General features: G+C 31.5%; 1 protein-coding gene across 1 annotated transcript; it reads right to left on the minus strand.

Moving 5' to 3' along the window:
• Positions 1 to 210: 210 nt before the first annotated feature.
• Positions 211 to 1798, minus strand: LOC143916440 (uncharacterized). The gene is made up of 2 exons (XM_077437546.1): positions 1464 to 1798; positions 211 to 1374 (listed from the first exon to the last, which is right to left on the minus strand). Exons 1-2 carry the CDS (start codon positions 1539 to 1541, stop codon positions 1096 to 1098), a joined length of 357 nt encoding a protein of 118 aa, XP_077293672.1. The 5' UTR covers positions 1542 to 1798; the 3' UTR covers positions 211 to 1095.
• Positions 1799 to 17576: the final 15778 nt, after the last annotated feature.

Genomic DNA, 17576 nt, shown 5'->3' on the forward strand with positions numbered 1-17576 from the left:
ACATAATTACGTGATATTTTATCAGAAAGTATTAGATATATTTAAATATGTACGACGTACCTACATATGTACATATATACGATTACTTTTAAATCTTGGGAGGCTGCCTGCCTATAATTTATGTATGTATGTGTATGTGTATTGATATGTAGATATGCATTGTTTTATATGATCATGAGAATGGTATGGAAAAAAGATAATAAAAGGGATGATTTTTGTAATTAAAAGTTTATTATATTTGTAAGAAAATTAAGGTACAAAAATTAGATACACAAAGAGATCGTTACAAAAATCTTATAATTAAACAATTAACCAACAATAATCAGATAAACCTTAAAATGAATATCACAATTAATTGTTACAAAGTACTTATAAAAACATTATACCTATAGAATACATTAAAAAAATTAACTTTACTCGAACAAATGATATCTTAAGACTAAATTACTTAAAACTAAGTATATAATGAAACGAATTCAAGTGTAATATTAAAACCTACAAACTATTAAAGCTTTTGAAACTAAACCTAACTTAAATTTATTAAAGCTTTTATACCGACAAAATAATCTTATATAATATAACCTAAATATATGAGTTTAAAGAGTTTAAAGAAGAAAGAACAAAACTTCGTAATTAATGCAAACAAATCTTAAAAATATTGCGCGACAATATTGAGCGCGAAAAATGAAAATCTTAAAAACTAAATTGGCACATTCGGCCCACGTTTCAAAAATGCAATATGTATTAAAATTAATACGCATTCGATCAATAAAAGATATGATTCAATTCAACTTTAATAAAATATTAAACTTTAACACTAATAAACTCTATAATATCACAGTTATTTTGATCATAATTTTAAAATATAATTTTTTTTCGTATATAAATTTATCCTTATGTGTTAATTGGAAGACACACGATCGCCTATAGTTACGTAAATTTCGAAGATATTACCATACAAGATTAAAATGCAAACTTACAATATAATAATAAATGAAAAAACTAACAATTAACATTAAAGCTCGCATACCAAAGTAAAACATCGGAAGACGAATAATATGAAAAAAAAACTAATCCTAAAATATTTACAAGCGATCAACAAAAGCGACAGACCTCAACAATATTAATAGAAAGAACTTCTTTTAATTCGTTCATAATATTTTCATCGATCTCATCGTCGCAAGTTCGATAGCGATTTTTGATAGTGCAATCGTCCTGCCAAAGTTGCTCTTTTTTATCACCGAAATTGAGCTTCTTTTTAGTGACACCGGACAGTTGAAAGTTGCGCTGCTGCACCTTGATCTTGGAAGGCGACATAATTTCGCCAAACTTCGACCAGTATTTGTTCAAGTTGACTTTAGTTGGAAGCGGAACCTGAATAAAAGAAAAGAAAAATTAGTTTATATAAAAATATAAAATGTAATAAATAATATGTATAGAATATATGTAGTAAAGATACGCACTTGTTTTTTGAATATTTTGGCCCACTGCGAACGCGTTGTTTTGGAGGCGACCTTATCGGTTTCTTTTAGGTTACACATGATGTTTACGTTTTGTAAACGTCAAACGTAATACGTAAACAGCGAGTTGTAAAATCGGTGCGACGAGATACACCTTCACCGATGGACAGCTCGGCGAGAGTGATTTCGAAAATCGGTGCCGGTGCTTATATAGGGTTACCCCCACTCTGTATGTGAAGGCGTGGTTTAAGCGTGCTGAGCACGCGCTACGCTACGCTAGTAGTGGCGACGAGCGTGAGCGTGCGGCGTGCGCGTGCGCAACACGAGTGCGTCACTATAGCTACCGCGGCGTGGCGCTGCGTGCCACCGATATATTGACAGGGCCGCCAACTGTTCTCGTGCCAAACTTTTTTTCAAAATTATTATTACTTTTTTTTTCGTTTTAGTTTTAGAAAACTTTATTAATATCATATATGTATTCATCTATGTATATAAAAAAAAAATGTTTGTCTGTCACGTATGCGTTCCTATACCAATCAACCGATTGCGATGAAACTTTCAGGAGTTATTGTGTGTATGCCCGTGATGATTTCTGTAAAAAAAAATCGCCCCAAAACGGGAACAGAAACGGGAAAACGGGAAGGAGTGGATACCTGGATTGATGTTCAAATTTATAAATAAACAAACAATTGAATAATTTCAAATTTAGCATGTAAAATTTATATGCATATTAAGTATGTACGTGTTTTGTTAGTCCTTACAGTTACATGTACATATTGGTTTAAAAAGACTTTAGATGATTTGCTTGATATCTTGGAATGAAAGGAAATAAAGGTCCATGTTCAGTCAGTTGATTCAGATATAATATAAATATGCAGGTATATATTCACATACATAATTACGTGATCTTTTATCAGAAAGTATTAGATATAATTAAATATGTACGATGTACTTATACACGATTACCTTAAAATCTTGGGAGGCTGCCTGCATATAATTTATGTATGTATGTGTATTAATCAGTAGTTTAATATGTATTAATGTGTGTTAATATGCATTGTTTTATAAGATCATGTGAATGTATGGAAAGAAAGATAATAAAAGGAATGATTTTTACTTTATCTATGTACGTAGTTTTGTGATCATGCGAAAATTCGAACTCGATATTTTGACTGATTCGAACTCAGAATCGATTACTGATCACTTTTTCATGATCTAGAAAAAATGTGTGTGTGTCTGTGTGTCTGTGTGTCTATGTGTCTGTGTGTGTGTCTGTGTGTCTGTTTATTTTGGGGATTTTTTGAACACCGTTAGTTCTATCGAACCGAAACTTATTTTAATAAAAAGTTTATTATTTGTGTAAGAAAATTACGGTACAAAAATTAGATACACAAATAGATCGTTATAAAAATCTTATAATTAAACAATTAACCAAGAATAATCAGGTAACTCAAAAATTTCAAATGTGTTCGCGTCGCCACCTGGGTTTATAGGGTGAAATAAACAAACAATTGAATAATTTCAAAAGTGTTCGCTGCCTGCGTTTTTTCCACAAATTATCATTACTGTAATTTAATTTGTTTATTATTAAGTATTAATTTGAAACTGAAGCATTCACTTATCGAAACACATCGAGAAACGAGGACGGAAATTGCTTGCTTTATTGTGGCATTGCAACGCATGTTCAGCTAGTAAATAAATAAAAAATACAAAATAATGAAAAAAAAATTAAATTGAATGGTAATGATTTACGTCAACTCACTATATATTCGGCAAGTATATGAGTACTCGAAAGATATTCGAAAATAACTATGTATATGAGAACAATTTAAAACAAATTAAGTCAATATATTTTTTTTAATTTTTAAAACCGGAGTCAGGTTCGTGTTTTTTGAATGACTCCAACGTGTTGTTATTGTACATTTACATAGTAGGGTTTGTTTATGAATTTTTTCAGGGGGCTCATTTGAATACCAAAATTTTGAAATTTCCTACTATTTTTTGTGATAATAATGACATTTTTATAAAAGAAAGAGTATACTTCAAATGTTATCAATTATGTACTTTCATATAAGTAAAAGATTGGTGGATGGCAAATGGTTGTAGATGATGGTGAATGGATGTATAAGTAAAATAAAATAGAAATATAAATTTTTGAAAATATTGATTTAAAAAAAATGAAATTTTCTAGTCTTAAACAAGATCCAACGAAAAAGAAAAGTACAAAGGTATATAAATAAGATTTTTTGTAAATATTTCAATAGTCTTAATTATTTATCAGTGGAATCAATCAATTAAAACTGATTAGTTAGTTTAAAACTAGATAAATTTTGACTGAAAGGACTATACAATTATATAGGTATTTTCTTATAAGATTCCATTAAGTTGAATTTATTCATTATTTTTTTTTTTTGCTGTCAACTCTCTTATGTACTAGATGTTTTCTATGTACTACATATGTAGATATTTCTCTTGAAACACTTCTTATGGATTATGAGAGGTGCGATTGTCAATTCCTCTGTTTTAGAGTTCAAGTATTGGGTCCGTGAGCACACATAGCAGGGAGTATCAATGCAGAAATGATCACAAAGTCGTCTCTTATCAGTTTCTATTAATCTTCTCAAATTGCCAGCTCACATGGATATTTTGAATGCAGTTTTATTTTTATCTTTTTTCATTTGTTTTTTTTCTCTGACTGTTTTTACCTTTTGTATTCTATTGCTATACATATATGTATATTTAAAATTAATATTCATTGTTTTATTTATTTTTGGTCATAGCGACTAAAGTCGTTATGACAGTTCAATAAGATAAAAAGCTGGGCTTACAAAATTTTGTGTTATGTATTTTATAAATATTAGCATCCCAGGACTAATGAAATATTATTTAAATTGAATGTGTAATTTTTTTCCTGTATGATAATAAGTAAGTCTGATAATAGATTAAAAAAGTACAACCTTGTACTGTGTCTCAAATAATTAAAGCGTTTATCACAACGTTAATACCTACCTATTATGTATTGTAATAAATATGTAATTATTTTACTTTGATACAATTTAACATCGTTGAAAAACCTGCATTCAATTAACATGTATAAGGTTCGAATGATTGATATGTAGTTTAGTATCGATTTCATGCAACATCAAATGACTTTATGTATGTTAAAAACGACATATTTGAATGAATAACAAGAAAAACTCCACCGATCAGTTTGTAAACTTATCGTAATTGTATAATGTCGAATGCATTATATGAAGACAAGAACACAGGGATGTCCTTACGGGTACGACAAGCTATTGCGTGACAGGAGACTGGAATACAGACCGCAAAAAACGAGTTCGCGCTGAGGTAATTGACAATGCACTTGTGTGTATATTTGTATGTGCAAGACAGGGTCGTCAGCTTGCACTCAAGCCGGAGGAAGTGCACTCGTTTATCATTGCACATCGTGAACGGATAGTAATCGCACCCGTGCATAATAAACAAACCGTGAGCTGAGATTCGCCGAATCAAAACAACAAACACGTTAACAAAAATAACAATTGCTTTTTTTATTTTGATTATATTGTTTTAGAACTTAACGGTCTTACCACAGTTAAATTAAATTATGTAGGATTAAGATTCTGTTGTTTGTATGGTATACAATCATATGTCAATTCAGGGTTTAAAAATCAACCGTTTTTATTTATATGTAATTTGTAGATGAATGTACGTATGTATGTTTAGTAGATGAATTGTACAATAAGATGATTCGTTTTAATATGGAAAAAATGCGCCTGATGCATATCATGTGTCATCAGCCCCGAAAGGTCGCACTTGTGTACTTTTATCATGCTTGTGCATCGTTATGCAATTACAAGTGGGCTTTTTTATTTCGATTGTGAGAACGTGTCCGGCACACTGCACATTCACACATAATACAATGGGGTTCAACTCCCCTTGCATTTAACACCGATTAGGTATGCAACAGTAATCACAAGTTCATGATCACATATTTGCACATTTAGCAGCGATCGAATGCTATCACAAATAGCTGCGGCTATTACAATATTTCAAGTAAATCGATCTACATATACATATGAAGGTTATTCGATCTATTGTCAACGGAATTTCATATGATCGAAAAAATGTCAGGTAACAATAGTGTTTGTCGAGCAAGGTGTGCAATGCATTCCCATGCACACACGACCGTCACTAACCCCCTCTGTGCATATAGAATTAACCTGTAAGGGACACAACAAAAGGAATGGGTGCACCGAGGACAAGGGGTGAAGTTTGCCGTGCACGTGCATCGTTCCCATTCCGATATGGTCAGGAGAATTTGATATTTTTGATGTACAAAGTATATACATACATACATACATAGTTCTGTGCGTATTGTAAAGGGAGATGAGGAAAATCAATTGAAAATACAAGTGATACGTACATATTTTATTTTTTATTTAATAAATTTATATTTACCATGGTGCCATTGCGTGTTTTGCTCCAAGGCGACATCTATTGCCAAATTTGTACATATGTACTTTATATATATTCATGTATAGTATTATTATTATAAATTTGAAATTATATTCAAATACCGTTTCAACAATGAAATGAAATAAATTGGCAAACTCTGATAGGAATCCGTCAACCTTGAGTCACATACATATATTCAAACTCTGGCCAACGACACGAATCAGGGATTGAACCCATGACCTCTCAGGTGATAGCATCATACGCTAGCCACTGAGCTACATATATTGCTGGTATATGAATATATATATATATATATATATATATATATATATATATATATATATATATATATATACATATATATATATATATATATATATATATATATATATATATATATATATATATATATATATATATATATATATATATATATATATATATATATATATATATATATATATGTGTGTGTGTAGTTACTGCATATGGATATTTCGAATAGTACTTATTATATACATAAACGAGAGTTTAAAATCAAATGAGGAAGGATTTCTTGATATGAAAGGGAAAATTTTTGAAATATAATGAATAAATGTGGCTAATTAGTATAATATTCAGCAGTGAAAGGCTGATGGGATGGAAAATAAGTTATGCTAATATGTATAACATGGCAATGTCGTATAATCAATCGTAAACAGGCAAATAAAATTTCCATTTTATTAAAAGAGAAAGGAGAGTGCTTTGCATCGTATCTGGAGTTGTAAAATCCTTTCTCTCAAAAGATTAAGGATGGGGTTATAAATTTATTCTTTTCATACATGCTCATATTTTTTATTGAATTAAATAACTTTTTTTTATTTTTGATAAAATATATTTAAATATATCTTACGTTTTTTTTACCAATGATGAAGTATGGGTGTGAAACTTGGACATTGAACGCCAAGTTGCTACACAAAGTCCAATGCACTGAAGTATGGAACGCTGTATGCTTGGCATAACCAGGAAAGCCAGGAAACAGAATACGTGGATGAGAAGTATGAAAAGGGTAGTGTATATAGTGCAGAGCATCGCAACCTGGTGGCCGCGGCCCTTTTAGTACCGTATGCACCACTTTGATCTAACGCGTGCGAGCGAGATCGCGTGTGAGAGAGAAAATCAATGTTATTTTTTTAACGTTTTGTCACCTACATATGTATGTAGGGACTAACTAGCGACTGCCGATAAAGTACATTTGTATGTACGTAACTGAAAAACTCTACGAGTCGTAAGCAACTTGTTCTGCGAATACCCAAATATTGCGTGGCTCTGACATAGTGAATAGAGTGACGAGATTAATTAACATGGAAATAGGTGGATCACGTGTCTAGAAGAATGGACGAAAGGTGGACAAAAGAAGTGCTAGAATGGTACCCGAAATAATGCAAAATGGTAAAAGGAAGACCGCAGGGAAGATGGGTAGACGAAATTACGAAAATGTGTGAGGTGAGATGCACGAGAGTTGCGCAAAACAGAGACGAGTAGAAGCGTGTTAGAGAAGCCTTCATCCAGAAGTGAATGTATGTATCAAGATCGCAGAAAAGATGGATTCATCTCATGGAACTGTCTTTCATCATTTTTCACTTAAACATTTCCTGTCCGTCATTTCACTAGAGAGGCCTTTATCCAGCAGTGGATGTATCAAGATCGCAGAAAAGATAGATTCATCTCATGGAACAGTCTTTCATCATTTTTTATTTAAACAATTCCTGTCCATCATTTCACTATTAAAAAATTTCCTGAAAATGCGCACGAACCTATGGACTGACCTGATAGATGACGGTAAACTGGTCTAAGAAATTTTTCGCAACTAATCACTTCTTTATATAAAAACAATCCAAGCTAATTATGTATGTATAATACAAACAAAAAAAAACCGATTTATAGTACCTACATAAGCAACCCCAATTTTTTATAAAATAATTGGAAGGATTATCCTCCTTCCATTTATAAAAAAAAATAGGGTGCGGGTCTAATTATAAACCGTAAATCACCTTGAATAAAATGTAGAGGTAAATTTATTTTATAATATGTTAGGACAAACTACCTGTAGTATTTTCAATTGTTAATAAAAAAAATCAAAGTGAACAAGGAGACCGACGAGTGAAGAAGATATGTACGTACATACATAATGCGTCATACATTCGTACGTAGATAAGACATCCCCGATTGTAGTCATAACAAGCATTTCATAACAAGCGAGTTGTGAGTGTGCGTGGTCGAAAACATTACAGTGATGTGGTTTGGCGAGTGTGTGTAGTGTAGGTGTACGTGTTGGTTTTTGCCGAATGTGTTGTTGTAGTGCGGGTGGTGTTTTGTTGCAGGTGGTGTTTGTTCGTGGGAACCAGCGTGGTCCTGCGGTTCCCAGGGCCAGCGGCTGCCACCTGCCGCAGATCCGCCACAGACCCTGGTGGGGTCTGGGGTGTGCTCGACACGCGACCACCACAACCACCACGACCATCATCATCGACAGCAACCAACCAACCACCTTCGCCAGCAGCCACCATTGACGGCAATCGTCGGTAATGCGCGTGCCAGCGCCATAGCGCACTCCACTACCAAGCTTGCACTGCTTTCACGCCTGCTTACCCACATCCGCACTTTTTTGCCAATGACGATTTTTTTCCAATGTGACGAAACTAGGACTCGAGCTTCGTCGAGCAAGTTACATGTTGCGTAACTGCTGTTGAATAAATATAAATTTATACCAAGATATGCGGTCGAATGAATTCATCATAATAATCAAAACGGCACAGAAGAATGCGAACATGACAGAAATTTGATGATAAACATAGCATTCAAGTATACTCCTCAATGTCATTCATTTTTTATCAAATCTTTCTAACAGGCAGTGGTGTAGTGCTAAATAAAAAAGAACCAGGACGGTGTTTAATTTTTATGACCCCCCCTCCCCCGCTTTTTTCCTAATATTGGTAGTTCAAATATTTATAAAAAAAATCAAATGCTAATTAATAAATATATTTACTTGTTGAAATTATGCCGTTTTTTTTATATTTTATAAAAACTTCCACACTGCATCATATCCAATATATTTAATTTTGCAAACCCGTGTTTGTGTGTCAACAGCAACATTTGCTTTTAGCAATGCTAAAACCATATATGTATCATATATGTATGTATGTATATCTAAATGTCGAAAAACTCTGAAATTTTAACAATTTAGAGATGACTATTTATTTAAGTGCATATGGTCAATAGTTCAAAGAAGGTTTTTTTTCAAAGTTTTGGATGGTTTTAGATAAAAAAGCTCATACATTTCATTAAACACCTTTTAAGTTTTGAGTATGCCCGGATTACTATTCGGTTTTGCTCATCAAATGTAATTGTTTATATCAATCAAAGTGCCAGGGCGGCGACCTGGCCCGACTACACCACTGCTTTGGGGTGGAGGGGTAGGCAGATTTGAAAGGGACTATTCACGTTGTTTAATGAATTGAATTAAAATACTAAACCAACAAACCAAATCTTTTAATATATTTTTTTAAATTATTTTACTATTAATTTTATTGATAAAAATATACAAATAAAAAAATGGTTAAAAGAAATAGTTTCATTCATTCAATTCATATACTAGAAAGTCAAATGACGCCCCTGCCTGGAAATGGCATGTTGATGAGTCAGTGGAGTATCGAGAAATTTCAGGCCCTCATGCAAAACTTATCCAAGGCCTCCAACCCCTACCCCTTAACGTGATTTTTTTAATATTAGATGAAATAATTCAAATTGTTTCTTGATACATATTTACCTAGGACTATTAGTATAATAATTCTACAAAAAAAATAAACTTAGCTTAGCTAATCGATTTTAAAAATTCGTCTTTCTCGATTTAAGACTTGAAAATTTTGTGATTAGTCTTAGGACATATGTATTTACAATAAAGCCTTTTTTTAATAATTGCGTTACGTGATTAATAATCCAAACACCTTTTGATATAATTCCAAATAGTTGCTTGTGACCATTTAACAGTTCTGTACCGTAAAATAATGGTGAAGTAAAATAATATTTTATATGTACAAATTTACGACTCGAGTAATTTTTATTACTTTTTATAATGTTAAATTATATTAGTGTATTTATGTACATACATATATGTATGTGTGTATACAAATTTGGACCTCCTGTCAAACTGGGCTATCAAGCTCATGCTTTGCATGACTAGCTACGTTACTGGTTGATGACCTGTCCAAAATATAAAATTTTCAGAAAAGTCTCTTTCTTTGTAGGAAAATATTAATTGACAATAGTGAACCATTTTTTGTGGGCAAAAACAACTGCTCCTCCGATCACTGGTCATGACGTCATTGTTATTGCTATTTCATTTGACGGCTGACTATTCTAGATTCGTTACGGAAGAAAATTAAGCGATTTGAGATTTATAAATTTTACTGAATTGTGCATTTTCGCCATATTTTAGTTTTGGATAGTTAATAAGGTTCGCCAGGCTTGTGAAAAGTGGCGTTTAATCATTATAATAAATACCATCATCAATATGTTTTTTATAAAAGATTTTATCAGTTTTTGATGACGTATTCCTTATATATAATAATTACACAATAAACCTCGGCAAATAATGGATATAAAAGGCATTTTATATTTATTATTCGATATTTGGTGTCTTCCATTTGACTGATCTTTTTTTTTTGGAGAGGTTATAAAAGGGATGGAGATTGAAAAGATGAAAGTTTTTAGAGCGGGGTTGGAAGTTGAAAAAACACATGTTCAAATCGAGAATTTAAGAAACAAATAAAATGAATTATATAAAAATAAAAATACATTTCGTTCCATTCATCTGCGCAGTTCACGCAAACTTTTAAAATTTTAAAGATGAAATTGGAGTTTCTTTGCAAATTTGGTCAATTGTGTCATTGTAATGGTTGAATAAAAAAAAAAGAAAAAATAATTTTACTGCAATTTTTTTCCAAAAATTATATGGTTTGAACAATTTTACTCGAAGTGAATATACCTTTACATATGTATGCATGTCGACACACGTTTCTCGCATTATTGAAAAGGAAAAATCATATAATGTGAAAATAAAGAGGTATATTACTGTAACTAATGACTTTCCTTGCCATTATATTACGTTCCACTAGTTTAAAAACTTACGAATATGAAGTTTTTTTTATTCCGTATGAACATACTATGTATTTATGTACATCAGTTCAATATTTTATTGTGTATTTTTATTTTTAGAAGTAGGTACATTTTCAGATTTAGTTTTATAAAAAACCTAAATAATTCATTTATAGTATTTTTTATAATTACTCAAGTAAGTGGAACGCAATGAATTGAATCGAAAGATTTGAATGAGCAATAAATCGCAACCAGGCAAATGAAAAGCTCACCGTTCGACGATACAAAAAAAGCATTGAAATGCAACTAAAAAGAAAAATGCATGGTCGGAAACGAATTTTAACAAAGGAACTTTTATTTTATATAAGATGTGGATCAAGGCCGTTGAATTAAATTGTGATTTTATTTTTTTCAGTCAGTGTGTTCGTACCTATGCATGGTCTTTTTTGCGCTTTTTCAATGCAACAGTTTTATACGAATCCTTTTTATGCTATTCCTTTATCGCTACCACCGATCTGGTCGCTCATATCCTTTGGCATTGGAAGTTTCTGTTGAAAGGATCGACATTGAGATCCCAATGAATACCACCACCAAAGGATTCTTGCGTATCGGAGAGCTTACGAACAGCCATTGTTATATTGTGAGCTTAAATCATTGTTGTTAACCTAGATTTTGCACTATGAATCTGGAATTTGTTTTGAAAGCGTATGCGGACATGCTTACACGTGGCTCTTTTACCACAAAAAAAGATGATAACTAAGATAAGAACATCAATAAAAGAAATGGACTAAACGGTAATAATACAGATGGCCTAGAATTTAAAGAGATCTTTTAAAACTACTTTTCTTTTATTATTTTTTATATTTTTCAGCACTATATAAATACAAAAATACTGTTATAATAGGAATTGCAAATAAAAAATCGGAAAATGTAATAAATTGGTCGGAAAATTCAGGGAAAAGTATCGGTTAGTACAGGCGTAATATGCTTTCGGCATTTTTGACATAATGAAAGGCTTTATCAATCGATCAAACACGTTTCCCGTTGAATAGATTGTAAAAGAAGGTGACCTCTCATTATGTGTCTTTAATTGTATATCACAGTTTTTATAGTGTTCTAAATGTATATTATGCGTAGTGCGAAACGAATGAAATGGATTTGTGAAATTAAAAAAAAAAAACTAGTTTGTGCCACATATGTATTATTTTTTTATATTCATCTCTCACAGCAGATGTTGTGACTGAAATCGAGTGAAGGGTTCAAAACAGATTAGTCATTAACATATTTAAAGGTCTCTAGCTATACCGTTACACACCCATACTTTGTAACGGTCGGTCATTAAGTGCTGATTTTTTGCGGACAGGTGCACTTTTTATTCGATAGTAAAATCATTTGTTTCTTCGCTAGCGTATACAGTTAGAGCGTAATGTATTCCGATACTTAAACATTGCAAAAAATCAATAGTAGAATGGTAATTTTAACGTTTACGAGTATATTTTTGTTTTTTTACCGTTGCATACATTTTCGTGACAAAGGTGCCAGTTTCGATTCAAATGTCAAATAATATGATAATTATTCAATAAACATGTATTTAAATGTATGATTGCGTAATAAATTTAAATTTGTTAAATCATATATTTTAACACATTTTGAATAAAATAATATTGTATTGAAAAAAATGTTATTTAAAATAACTCCATTTCAGCTACACAGTACCTACATATACAGCTTCTGAGGGTCAATAATACACGTTTATATTCATCAGTTTTTCAACAGGTTTCCAAAGTTCTTCAAAGTTCTTCTGTTTCCATAATTTTTTCGGAATTCTTCTCTTACACATATACATATTAAACATTCAAAATAGCTACAAATTGAGATGAGGGTTCAAATCAAAATATTTTGGCGTCACTGCGTCAAATTTTCCATATTAAAATATCGCATTCATGAAAAATATTATCTTTGATATCTACATATACATGTACATATGTATATACATATAATAAAATATACATATCAGATATGTATAAAATTAGTACAGCAATGAAGTATATATAGGTACATATATATGTACATACATATGTTGATGGTGACAGGATGAAAGAATGGGCACGCATTAAGAGGAAGTCTTTGATCGCTGCATTAAACAATTATGAATTTACAACATCAAATACCTGAGTGCACTTCAATTTTGCAATTTTTTTGACAGGAAACGTCCCTGGACGTAAGAGGAGAACACGTATGTACCTCCATATTTACCACACTTGCATACGCTATTTGTGAACACTTAAAATTCCTATGCACCATGTGCAACTTGCCTGCACCCTTTCTAAGGACGAACCGCCTCGACCACGTTAGAAAGGTAAATCTTGGCCACATTATCATTTTCCATACTAGCATGCAAATAGCGGGTGGAATGTGCACCTGCCGCATTTTGCCAAGAGAAAATAACCCACGATGCTATGATTTAATAGTATCCTTTTTTCTGTGCCATCGACGGTTACAGGAGTCGCACACAATAACGGCTGTTGATTTCTTATCTACGAATTAAAAATCAAAATATCGCCGATAAATTAAGACGTCGTCCCTGACCTACTCAGACCTATTATTCCTATGCGGATTATCTGTATTTTAAAATTTACAACCGGTTTGCGTAAATTGGTCGCTTGTTATTTATTTTTTCGGTATGTGCAGTTGGCTCTTTTCGGCCTTGAATGATTAGGTATTATATTGTTTAACGTTTTCGGTAGGCATAGTTAATTCATGCGTGCCGCACTACACGAGGATGGTTGAATGAAATTTGAATTAACATCTGGCGATAGTCGTTAAAATAACGAACCTTTGACTATTTTCAACTAATGGGCAGAAGTTACAGTGTAAGCTTTCATTTAAATATATTCATAGGTGTATAAAAAAGAAAACGAGTGAGCATTTAATATTTGAGTAGTGGTAATCTACCCCATTCATGAGCACTTCATTTGAAGGTCGACTAGGCGCAAGGACGTACAGTGGAATGCGGGCTTAATGAAAATAAATAAAAGGGGTAATCTTTATCTAACATTTAGCCACAACCACACCTGATAGATAAACGGTAGTATTCACACATAAATATTCTATAGGTATGTATGTATGTATGTATGTATATATACACAGATTATTTCTGAGTGTGCCGTTAACTTTTGCAGAAGTTAAAACAAAAGAAATCAATATCAAAAAGACGTATCAATGTATGAAAACATCTCATAAATATATGTACATATGTGTATAAATATATGTACATAATGTCTATGATAGAAACATTTTCATTTTTAAATAATTTAAAAGTATCGTTCTAAAAATAAGTGATAATGAAAGGTTTATTCAATATATTGAATAAGGCTTTAGTGTTTCGCAATTGTTAATTCGCATCAACAATTTCATCAGTTTTACAAGAAGGGCTACAGAGTGCAGTTTGACTGTTATCGATAGAATATTTGCAAGACTGGACGATAATGATAACGATATAATGTCGGGTCAGTCAAACTTCCTGGTTTGAGTGAAATACATAGCAGCAATATTGAAGCACACTGCAATCAACTCTTTAGTTTCGCTCGATAAATTGGGAAGAGGAACATTTACATATGACAGAGCTGGGCAGGGGTTGTCGCACATTGTTTTCAACTTGATTGTCATTGAGATGAAAGTTGGCCAAAACAGAGACGAATGGAAGCATGTTAGAAAGTCTTTCATCCAGCAGTGCAATGGCGAATGGCTGCGAATGATGATGATGATGATGTACATATGTATGTATGTAATAAAAACTAATTACTATATGTTTTTATTAATGTATTTATGTAGATACATATGTATGTATATAATTATATTGATGACCAAACCAAGCAAAATGGCAAAGTTTGAAAACGATCAGATAATAACCCAAACTTCGTCACACGACCAAATCGTTTGCAAGCTAAAAAGAGGTTAGTAAAAATGAAAACATTTTTATTCGAATAAATATATTATCTACCTTAAGTTAATATTGTGCAAATCGTTACATTATTTTATTTTTTTTTTATTTTTATTTATTTGGAAAATTTACAGTTTACAGTTTATTAGATTGATAGTAAAAAAAATATAATTATGTTAAGTAAACCATTAATAATTTTCACATATAGGTAAAAAAAGAAAAGCTCAAACATTTAAAATAAGAAACAAAAATGATAATAGAGTAAGATAGTTAAAGAAAACAAAAAAAGAAAAAAAATAGAAATAACAGTATAATAAAAATATCAGAATAATAAGAATAATAATATGATAAAAATTATGAAATAATATAAAAAATATAATATATAACAAAAAACAAAAAGACAAAATAAATACATCAAAATAAAAATTCATAATCATAATCATAAACTTTCATTAAAATTAATCATCGAAAAACAAATTTGCAATAATTACTCTAGCTTGTATAGCATTAATATTAATATTAAATAAGTCAAACATAGAAATTGTTAAGATTAGTGTGTTGACGGTGGAGCTTGCACGCCAGATGAATGAGCTTCTTCCATAATTAGAAAAAGTATTAGGTTATACATTATATTAGTAAATACATATGTACTTTGCAAATGATGATTTTTTTTAAATAAATAATAAAAATTTCAACTAAACTTTCCATACTATTTCATATGCTGAAAAGTGAAAATTGTTAAGTTGTAATATAATTTTATTTTAAACAATTAACATCATACATACATATGTACATATGTATAATAGCCAATTTGAAAATAAATGTAATTTAGTTTTAATTCTGCTCATGATAGGATACAAAATAGTATCGTATTGGGGTAGCTTTTATCTTCAAATCACATAAAAGTAAGAATTAAAGCCGAATTTATACGGTCGTTAAACAACGTTAATCTGAAGACCAATGATTCAACGAACATTTCCGGCAGCATGATTTCCGCCAGAATTAACTTGGGGAAAATATTACATTATGTTATGGGCACATCATCCCCGTGCTTTTTGAAGTATCTCTACTTCGGACACAAGACCGTTTCTTTACCACAAAGGGATTCAAACGCGCGAACAATTTTAATGAAAAATTTAATGTCACGAAACGACAACAAATCGCCGTCTTGTTTTTTTTTCTTGTCCATGTCCATGTTTGTGTGGTGTTGTTGTTAGTGTAGCACCTATAGTTGCGGTAGTGTTGTACGAGCACACGTCCGGCCGTTAGCGGCTCGCGCCCACCTGCCGCAGATTCCCACGGCCGCCACTGCTGAATCTCAATTAAAACCAACCGGTAGGGTGACCATGCGACCGGCACACGACCGCACCACCTCACACACCCACATCTCTCGAAAATTTCCAAAATTGCGCGCCACCCGATATTTGACGACCGGATTGAAAGACATGTCGCATTATCGAAGCCAATGCATTTGCATACTTAATATTATATGTACTAACTAGCGGCGTGGTGCACACATTTGGGCACTTGCTAAAAAGTGCATGTATGAAATCCATTAAGTGAAAAGATCACTCGACCACAGCTAATTATCGAACGCGATTGTTGCTGCTGCCTCTTTTTATGTCATCTCTATAGATGAAATACGAAGACGACTTGAATAACGAACTGCTTAATATGGTCATGGCTTTGAAGAGATTTAAAATATTAAAACAAATAAAATAATATATTGCTGCATGCGCATTGTACATAAGTGTACCGTACGTCTGTCTGGACAAACAATTGTCAATTACTTCAGCGTGAAGTGTGATGAAATAAGTTTTTCTTATATAATATATTTACCTATAGATAAGAAGTTCTGAAATTTGTGGGTCATTTATTTGTAATGACTTTCATTTGTCAATTTTAAATTTAAGAAAAGTATTTATTGATAGATTGATCAATAGTATAATATGTATACTTCAACATATTCTATTATAAGTTATAAGTGTTTATATTATAATATGCTCATGATTATTAGCAAGCAAAGACTACATAACTACATTAAGTAGTCGGCTTAATTTTTTTAATGTTGTATCTATTATATCATGATAATGATCTATTTATTTCATTATATCTCCAGATAAGTCGCAAACCGGATTAGTAATATTTATAATGTACCTGCTTATGTAATATAAAAAAATGAACTTTATAAGGACGTGTTGAAAATGCATTATAAAATTATTTATACAGACAAATCTTTATGAAATATGTATGTACATACATACATACATACATTCATACACATATTTCTAAATTAATTAGCCCAACGTCTAGTGCAGAGTTCATATTAATAATTTATATTAGAAGTTGAATTAAATGTATAATTAATATTTGATTCCGTTTCTACATAGGTTTTTGAGCTCTTTTCCTATTATGCTGTACATTAATTAACATTAGAATAATAATTACTAACAAAATAAAATTGTAAAATAGAAAATGATCAGTAGATCAGCAGCTATTAAAATATATATATAAGATGCATTGTGAACATAATTTAGTAATAATAAAAAGCATTTAAAAATCAAAATTCTATTTCTCATACATTG

The sequence above is a fragment of the Arctopsyche grandis genome, chromosome 9 (assembly GCF_051622035.1).
Source record: "Arctopsyche grandis isolate Sample6627 chromosome 9, ASM5162203v2, whole genome shotgun sequence".
Classification (NCBI taxonomy): domain Eukaryota; kingdom Metazoa; phylum Arthropoda; class Insecta; order Trichoptera; family Hydropsychidae; genus Arctopsyche; species Arctopsyche grandis.